The sequence below is a fragment of the Cystoisospora suis genome, assembly GCF_002600585.1.
Source record: "Cystoisospora suis strain Wien I chromosome Unknown contig_2061, whole genome shotgun sequence".
In the NCBI taxonomy this organism is placed as follows: Eukaryota; Apicomplexa; class Conoidasida; order Eucoccidiorida; family Sarcocystidae; genus Cystoisospora; species Cystoisospora suis.
In genome coordinates, this window is record NW_027154860.1 from 1 (window position 1) to 8,699 (window position 8,699).

Below are 8,699 nucleotides of genomic sequence, written 5' to 3' on the forward strand. Positions count from 1 at the left end.
TGTGTTTGCTGTGTTTCGCTAGAGAAGAAAAAACTGAGAGAAAACGGAGAGGGAGGGAAGAGGTGGAGGGTGGTGAGGCAGCTGCCTTGCAATGTGCGCCTTTCTTCTTTCTCCACTGAGCTCTAGAGAAAAAGCCAACTCATCAATTTCATTCTACAAGAAACAGGCGAAGACGGGAAGGACGGATGGGGTGCGTTGCTATCTATCTATCTATCTTTAATCTATCTATCTACCTATCTATCTATCTCTTTTTCTATGTATCTTGGTATCTCAGATACATACATTATATGTGCAGCTAGGTATCAGCATGTGATTATCTATGTATTACATATATAGATGGAGAGAGAGGGAGATGCCTATTGATGTATGGTGGGTGGTGGGTGCCGTCATGGGAGGGATGGGTGTTGAGGTGTAGGTACAGCTGTCTATCCACCTCGGAATGGAGTGCTTGTTGACAGGAAGGCTCTTTTGTTCCGTCCGACCACCAGGCGTCTTCTGGCCTTTTTCATTGCAAATTGTCTCTCTTGAATGCCTCCCAGTCACTTCTTCATTGTCTTCTCGTTTTTTCTTTCATTGGGAGAAATGAGATTTCGACGAGAGGAGCCGAAGGGTGACGGGCTGTCGCTTGGAGGGAATTACGGTGATCGGTTGTCTCATATAAGAAGAATTGCCCTCTTTGTGTCCCTTGTTTCTTTCTCTCATGTTGTATATCTCGTTAAGACGCAGGGAGAGAGAGAGAGAGATGGAGAGACAATGTATTATTGTAGGAAGTACCTTCATAATAGTCATCGGTGGGAGTATGTTACATAGGAATGTACAATAGATAGGTATAAAAGCTTACATCTTCTTTTGATATCATCTATCTTCTCTTCCTTTCTTATCACCCTCCTAGGGTATATAGAGTGAGGGAAGGGTTGCCTGGAGAAAAAGAAGATGATGATAAGGAGAGTCATAGTATCAGGAGGAGGAGTCAGTGATCTGAAGTGCCGATACAAGACAGGCGAGTGAAGAGATCCTTTCTCGCTTTCTTTCTCACTCTTTTTTTCCATTCAAGGAGACTTAAGAAGGGGACTTAAGGGGGCGGAAGACAGACTGAATGCCCTCGTCGTGCTTTGGGATGGGGGATTTCTTCTATTGTATTTGGTAGGGTGACCTTCCGAATTCTCGATTATCTTTGTTTGTCGTGCCCTTCTCTCTTGCTGTCTCTCTTGGAACAGTAGATGAATTGGAAGGCAGGAAGGAAGAAAAGTTAAGTATGTACCGACATACCCGGTGCTATTCTACCATCTATCTCTTTCTCTATCCGTCCGCCTGTACACTCTAAGGATGATGTCCTTCTCTATCACGACTTTTCAGCGTGGCGAAAGGAGAAGAACACGCAAAATCCTTCCTTCCTTTTCTCTCTCTCGAGATGTTCCATCGAGAAATGAAATCCTAGTAAGCAACTGATGGATGAATCATAATAGCTTGTCCCAGCGATGGTGTGAGAAAGAATCTTCACGCAATAAGAGAGAGAAAGGAGAGAGACGAGAAGAGAGAGAGAGATGAGAAGAAAGAAGAAGCAACGGATGACATGTGTATAGAATTCCAGAGCACAGAAGAGCCGTCGTTAAAAAAGCGTTTCTCCAAGGTGGTGTTCCTCAGGTGAATCGATTCTTTCAGCTCATCGTAGGAGATGTCGATTCCTTCACCTATAATAGCGATTGGGAGTGATTTCTTCAGTATCGGTCTATCACTGGTTTCCCTGGTCGGAGAGTTAGTTACCTAGGCTCTAGACAGACATACCAGCCATACTCAATCTCTCTTCAGGAGACAGAGCTAAAGAACAGAAGAGAATATTATTCTCTCTATATAAAGATTTTATGTAGAGAGACAGATGAATAGTGAAGCATGACCTGTCGGCGATACTTGGTCAGTGAGCAGTCTTTCCATTACCAAGCAAGCGTTCCACATCGCGTCACAGACCACCGTAAGATCCCTCGACTGGTGGAGGTCAAGACCGTTAGAAGAGGAGAAAGAATACGTTCATTCATTAGTTCGATTCATGACTCTCAGCCCAACGAAGAAGAGAGACACTCATCACGGACACGCTGACCTATCTGTCGCTACAGCGTGATTTGGAGGGGGGTTTTTGCTTTACACGATCGACTTCTCTTGAATTATACAGATGGGAAGTACTACTGGAGACGGCGTGCCTTAGAGGGAGACGTCAGGATGGTTTCCTTGGCATTCTCTCGGAGAAAGAAAGCATGAGTCCAGGCGGGACCTTGAAAGGATGATGTTTTACGGTGAAACTGCTTCCCCAATGACTGACGAAGAAGTACTTGACAACTACTATGATGTCATGTGTCTACTCGAGGACTATGGAGAGAGAGAGAATCGACTTCTTTCTTCAGTTGAGAAGAGGAGAGTAGAGCTAAACCATCAGAAAGAGAAAAAGAAAAACAAGGAAGAAAAGAGTGGTGATTTCCTATTGTGTGTATCGTCACTCGCCGTCACCTTCTTCGGGTGTATGTACAGCCGGCAACGCACACTCAAGACAGCCGTCGTCGTAGCACGCTGAGACGGAGACAGGACGACAGTCTTCAACGATGGGATTCTTTCTCACCCTTGATTTAAAGCCCTTTCATATTCTCTTGCCTTTGTTTTACGAGACGTTTTCTTCTCTTCTCGAACCGTTAGAAAAAGTCCCATGAAAGACCTGTTCTCTCGAGCAAGCCTCCCAGGGAGGGAGCTACCTTTCTTCTTTCCCGTCCATCCATGGACGCTGTCACACGACAGCCTTCAGTTGTCCTGTCATTTACTGCATGTGCGTGTGTGTGCTTCTTTCTGGGAGAAAGAGGGAGAAATGACAGGAAGGATAGAAAGAAAGAGAGTCTGAGGGAAGAGCTGAGGACGTTCTCTTCCTCACCTTCGTTAATCGGTGCTTTCTCTCTTATCTATTTGACGTGGCCGGAGTCAAAGCATAGATGTGTGAATGAATGACACCTACGAAAGACAAATCGATTCTTCTTCTGGCCAAACAGCCAGACGGGAAGATCGATCTTTCTTTTATTTCAGGTTGTCCTTGTTGTACTCCTCTGTACCTAATATACACACACCAGAGAAAAGATAGATAGGACTTCTTTGTATTCGCCAACAGATGTGCTCTCCGTGTTTTCAGAAGAAGCATGGTGATCTTTAAGGCATCTCTGTCTTATCTTTCTTTACCTTTCTCTTATAATCTCCATGGAGAATTCGATTGGCATGTCACGACAGTCCCCTCTCTTCTTGCCCTCTCATCTTCTTCCTTCTTATTTCTTCTGTCCTAATGCAAGACGACACCACCCTCAAAAGAACTTCATGACTTCTCTATCTCTTCTCTTCCCTTCAAGAGAATTCTTCCCCATCTCAAGGCATGGTGCTCGGGTGTCAAGCCACCATCGTGACTTCAAGAGATTCAGACGAGCTCACACCACTTTCTTTATAGGCCCTTCTCCTTCTCTTCGCCTGTTCCTTGTCCTTCTTTTCTCTCTTTTCATCTTTTCCTTTCCTCGTTTCTTACCTCTTACAGCTGTCTCTTCAGAAGTCGTCACAGCCGTGGAAAGCGGGGTGAGAACAGCATCGCCATGTCTACCATCTCAAGCTCTCCCTCCTTCTTCTTTGTGGCTTTCTCTTACACGTAGTCACTGCTCATCTTCTTCATCTTCATCTTTTTCATCTTCGTCATCGATCATTCCTATGAGATGGATCTTCTTCTCACTTTATTATCTAAGGGATTATTGTCTGAACACGCACGCACACACCCATAGAAGATGCAAAAACAAGAAGAAATTGACAACGACAAGAGGAAAGAATGGCCGTCTGACGGTTCCAGGGAGCTTCTCTCAGAAGCGGAAAGAACTTCAGGATCATCTTCTTTCTTTCAATTCGCGGTGTCTTCCTCGGTTTGGAGCTTCCTTGTGGAAGTTAAGAACGAGCTCTGGAAGAACGGGGGCTAATGGTACGACTGTAAGAGGAGTGATCTACACGGATGAGGAAACAAGTCAGCCACCCGAGTGTACATACACCGAAAACCTAGGGGTCTATTCAAGATTCCTAGAACGTGTAGTTGAAGATCATGAGACAAGAAACACCTATGGTCCTTCTTCAAACATAAGAAAAGAAGATTCTTTAGGGTTTATGAGAATCTCTCCCAGGCCGGGTTGTAATCGAAGATTCGCTGTAGTCACGGGTCATAGTCTTTTTCATCACCCATCAGATTTCTCGTCAGCTCAATTCCTTCCACGTAACGGGATTTTATCTCAAGGAGATTCTAAGCCTCGATACATCCGATTATTTCCAGCGGATATATTTCCTCAATTACAAAGATCGACTCAAGATGCTTTCTCATATCATCATCTCCCTCACTTGAAATGCCCCTACAGTACTAGGACAACCCATTTCGGGTGTATGTACACCAGAAACTCCGGGTGTACACGCACCTCCACATGGTTTGGTAAAGTGTTGCCGTGGTGTACATACACCCCGATGTCAATATGGACTAGGCCTCCAAATAAAGAATTATCAGCATTTTGCACTTCTGATTGGTCCATATCATCTTCAACACAGAAATTCTCCCCTTCTGAGTATGGTAAACTTCAGCAAAAACCTTCTTTCTCTCCGTCACCCCCAGGATTCTTGTCTCTCCCACTTCGCACCTCTGCACAAACATCTTACCTCAAAAGACTTTCTCCAACAGGATATCTTACGTCTCTTTCTCTCAAAACTGCTGATCCATTTCAGTACGTCTTCTGCTCTCGAACATGTCTTTTCCTTCTACCTTCTCTTCCCAGTCTCCCTAACCGAAGAACGCGCGCGAGTCTGTCGTTATGTGTTGACGGGCAAAGAAAACTTCTCGTTGCTACACCCATCTCATCCTCTCCCTCTTATCTCCTTCGTCCATTTGTTTCTCGTAACTTCTCTATTCTTGGGAGCTTCTCGCATTCTCAAGCGTCTACGGTACCGAGTCTTCACCCGTCTGCTACTCCTCCCTCCATGCCTACAACGACCTTGTGTCGCTCTAGCATTCGGCAAGGACCGTTGTCAGGTGTATATACACCTTGCAACGACCAAAACAAGCAAGAAAGAAAAGGCCCATCCAGCGGCACTTCCGTTCTCCGAAGGTTTCATTGCTACAGAGAGGAATGTGATTCCTTCTTAGATACAGCTTTCTTTACTCCTTCTATCGCGCATTCAGATAGGAGTTCTTTACTATTTCTTGGGCCTCCCCACAGCTATCCGGGGGATGGCGATAAAGACACCTTTCATAGTCATCCTGGCGACATTAGTAGAAAATCAGAGAAGGTTGGTCTCTCAGAAGAAGAGGGGATTCTTGTACCTTCTCCTCATCTCCAGGCCAAGAGGATGAATGAAGAAGAAAAAGAAGATTTCCGAGACGAAAACGACAGGTCCACTTTGCATTGTCATGTCGGTAAAGGGCAAGAAGAAGACGCAGAGGAAGATCACGCACATCTTTCACAACAACAATCTACCTCCTGTTCGTCTTCCGACCCCGTAAGCTTCCATCTTTATGGATACCTATAAACGTATGACATCTACATTATATGTACAGCAAGATACAAATAGATATAGAAAGGTACGCATGCCATGTTCTTCTCCTTTTGTCACCTCCATACGTCAGAGACACAGGAAGAACCGATCTCCTTCTATCCATTTATCTATCTTCATTTTTCTATCTATGTACATGTAAGCATCTCTCTCTCCATAGATATGTATATCTCTCTACCTATACATATGTATATACGTCTCTGTCAGAACATATCTATGTATATACATCTCTCTCGCAATGTAGTATAGGCGGTATCTCAGTCAAGGCGGCGCGGAGTATCCGTTTGGTTGCGCTCCTCTGTCTATGTGCCTCGATCTCTCGTGAACCTTCCTTGGATTGATAGAAATCTACGTCAAGTCTTTTCATGACGTGTAGAGGGACAACTAGAGAGCGTGAAAGAGAGCGAGAACGGTATTCCAGGCTTCCTAAGGAACCTCCTTGCTTGCATGCCATACGATCTTCTTTTTACTGTATGTCTCTTTTATATCTTAACTCGCAGACGAAGTTCAAGAAGGAGAAGAAACTGTCTAAGAAAGTTCTAAAGAAAGAAATCCGTCTTACCCCACGGTAAGATCAAGTAGATAAAAAGTAGCGTCCGCATGATTGGCCTGTCACCTGGTTTGATCTTCTCGAAAATAATTGATGTCGAAATGACCGTGTGAACGGCTAAAGAACAGTCTTCTCTTTTTTTTCATGGATCAAGTGTGGAAGGGCTAGAGAAGTCTTCTTCCGTTTCCAAAAAGAAGAAGGAATACAGATAGTGGTGTTTTGATGGAGAGGGAGGAAGAGAAAGCCATGAAAGGTTAGGTTCGACACACTAAGACTTGTTTCGGGTTACTGGGACGACTTGTATCTGTGGGGTGTATATACACTTCACCATCCTTCTCTCGTGACCCTTCATTCCTTGTCCCTAGAGTTCATGCATGGAGACGTTTTTCTTATCCTTCCGGGGTGTTTAGGTGTCTATACAGACTCAGCATATGGAAGCCTTCCTTATTCAGTCTCTATCTTTTTTGACGTAGAGAGATCTCTTCTTCTCTCCACATCTTCAACACTCATTAGTCAAAAATGTCTATCTCAACCTTCTCATCTCGCCTTCTCCTCTTCCGCTCTTGTTCTTCTTGACTGTATTCATTCTGATGTGTGAGCTCGAGAAATGTTCTTTCTACCACCCAGTCTGTACGGATGGTCTTTCACTCGTCGCATGGGCAAGGAATCTACGCTTCTCTCTTCAGATCTCTCTCTCTGTGTTCGTTGGATTGATATCCTTCTTCTCTCTTTCTCACTCTTTCTTATCCTTCTTCTCTCTTTCTGTCTTGTATCTTTCGTTCGTGCTTATCTCCTTTGTTTGGTTTCTCTCTCTTCTTCTTTGGCACCAGTATCGCTGACCATGACCTGAAGGTGAAGGCAAAGAGAGCTCGTGGATTTCTGTTAGACAAGAATCAAGTGAGCTCCTTCTCTTCTTCTCGCCTAAAAAAAAGTTCTCCCCCCATCTTGGACGCAGTTAGTACACCTCTTCGTTTCAGCTATCTCTATAGAGAGAGAGAGTGATAAGAAACGATCTAGGAAAGTAAATAGATAAAGAGATAGATAGACATGTGTCGATGAGAGCTCTAGTCAGTTGGCTGGCTTATGTATCGAGACTCCGAGATTTATCATTCCTTCCTATCCCTCCTCAAGATGACATCCCTCTAAGTTCTTCCTGTGAGTTCGAGCAAAGTGAGCAAAGAGATCTTATAGACATCAGTGGATATGTACATTGCTTTTGACGAAGAGAGGACTGTTGAAGTGAAAAATGAAGAAATGATGACGTGTTTCTTCCCCATGCATTCTTTCTTTTTTTTCTCTTCTCCGCCTCAATCAATGTCTTGCTGTCTTCCATGTTTTCTCCTATCCCAACGGCTATCTGGCCTATCTACTGTACACTTCTATCTTTCTCTATCTCTGTCTTTCTCTCTCTCCATGTATCTAAGTGAAGAACAATACATATACGCATGTATGTCTGTATATGTGTATCTAATCACGACTGCTTGCGCCGACCGACTGGCGCGTAAGGAGAACTTTGCTTTGGTTCCTCTTAGCTACGCTTGATAGGGATAGAGAGAAGCAAGTCTTTCATTCAGAAACTGACACGAGATGAGATACGTCACTCCATATGCACGCTGTATACCACTGTCGCTCTTTCTCACTCTTTCTCACTCTTTCTTTCTTTTTTCTAAGGTGAATTTCACCATCCAGTTACGTGGACGAGAGAGAGGTCAGCCTGATATGTATCGATCACTCCTTGAGAGAATAGGAGAGATGATTGAGGACATCGCGGCCCCAGCGCATCCCGTCAAGGCACACCCCAGTGGAACGTCGTTAAGTCAACTCTTTCAGCCACGAGGAAAGAAGAGGAAGAGCGCTTGATCGATACTTCTCTAAGATCTCACGCCCTTGTAAATAGGAATGTGACAAGCTCTCTCTCTCTTTCTCAGACGAGAGAGGTAGATTTGAGAGAGATAGCGAAAGAAAGAGATAAAAAAAGAAAGATAGAATGTGTTTTTTGATCATGACGAAGAGAAGAAGAAACATATGTAGAATGAAGAGAGAGAGGGCGTGTGTAAGTAGACCGGGTCTCTTTTGCTTCGTTTTGTTTCAGATCTCAACTCTACAAGTGTTCTCCTTCTTGTTCTTCTCCTTCTCTCATTCAGCTTTGTTCTTCTTTGTTTTTCCTGAAGAACTTTTTAGAGAATTTTATTCATTTCTCACGGAGCCTAGAGGCCAATGAAAAGAGGAGGATGAGGTGATATACAGTGAAGGCGATGACCGGGTGTTAGAGAGAAACTGGCTGAACCAGTAGACTGATTGGCTTTCTTTTCTCCAAGATCGAATGTCTCCTGGCATGAATGAAAGGCCAGAGATCGTTGCAGTTTGAATGAGACCTTTCATTGAGAAGCAGTCATAACAGACTAGGGGTTCCTTTGCCAAAGGGGATGGAGGTCGTGTGAAATAAGAGAAGAAACACAAGGGAAGATAGTAGAAGTAGATAGACAACGCATCCTTCGCACGTAGGAGCCATGGTTCTTCAGAGAAAGATCGGTGGATAGACCTTTATATACACTGGACT

The 8,699-nt window shown here is 44.2% G+C and overlaps 1 protein-coding gene across 1 annotated transcript; it reads left to right on the forward strand.

Annotated features, from left to right (window-relative positions):
• Position 1: 1 nt before the first annotated feature.
• On the forward strand, positions 2–8,470 carry CSUI_004413 (translation initiation factor if-3). The gene is made up of 4 exons (XM_068064604.1): positions 2–5,535; positions 6,090–6,157; positions 6,970–7,036; positions 7,811–8,470. Exons 1-4 carry the CDS (start codon positions 3,229–3,231, stop codon positions 7,997–7,999), a joined length of 2,631 nt encoding a protein of 876 aa, XP_067923417.1. The 5' UTR covers positions 2–3,228; the 3' UTR covers positions 8,000–8,470.
• The last annotated feature ends 229 nt before the right edge of the window (positions 8,471–8,699 follow it).

Coding starts and splice junctions, on each gene's coding strand:
- CSUI_004413 (XM_068064604.1), top strand. CDS start 3,229: ATGGAGAATTCGATTGGCATGTCACGACAGTCCCCTCTCTTCTTGCCC. Junction 5,536..6,089: donor CCTGTTCGTCTTCCGACCCC/GTAAGCTTCCAT, acceptor CTTAACTCGCAG/ACGAAGTTCAAGAAGGAGAA. Junction 6,158..6,969: donor GAAATCCGTCTTACCCCACG/GTAAGATCAAGT, acceptor CTTTGGCACCAG/TATCGCTGACCATGACCTGA.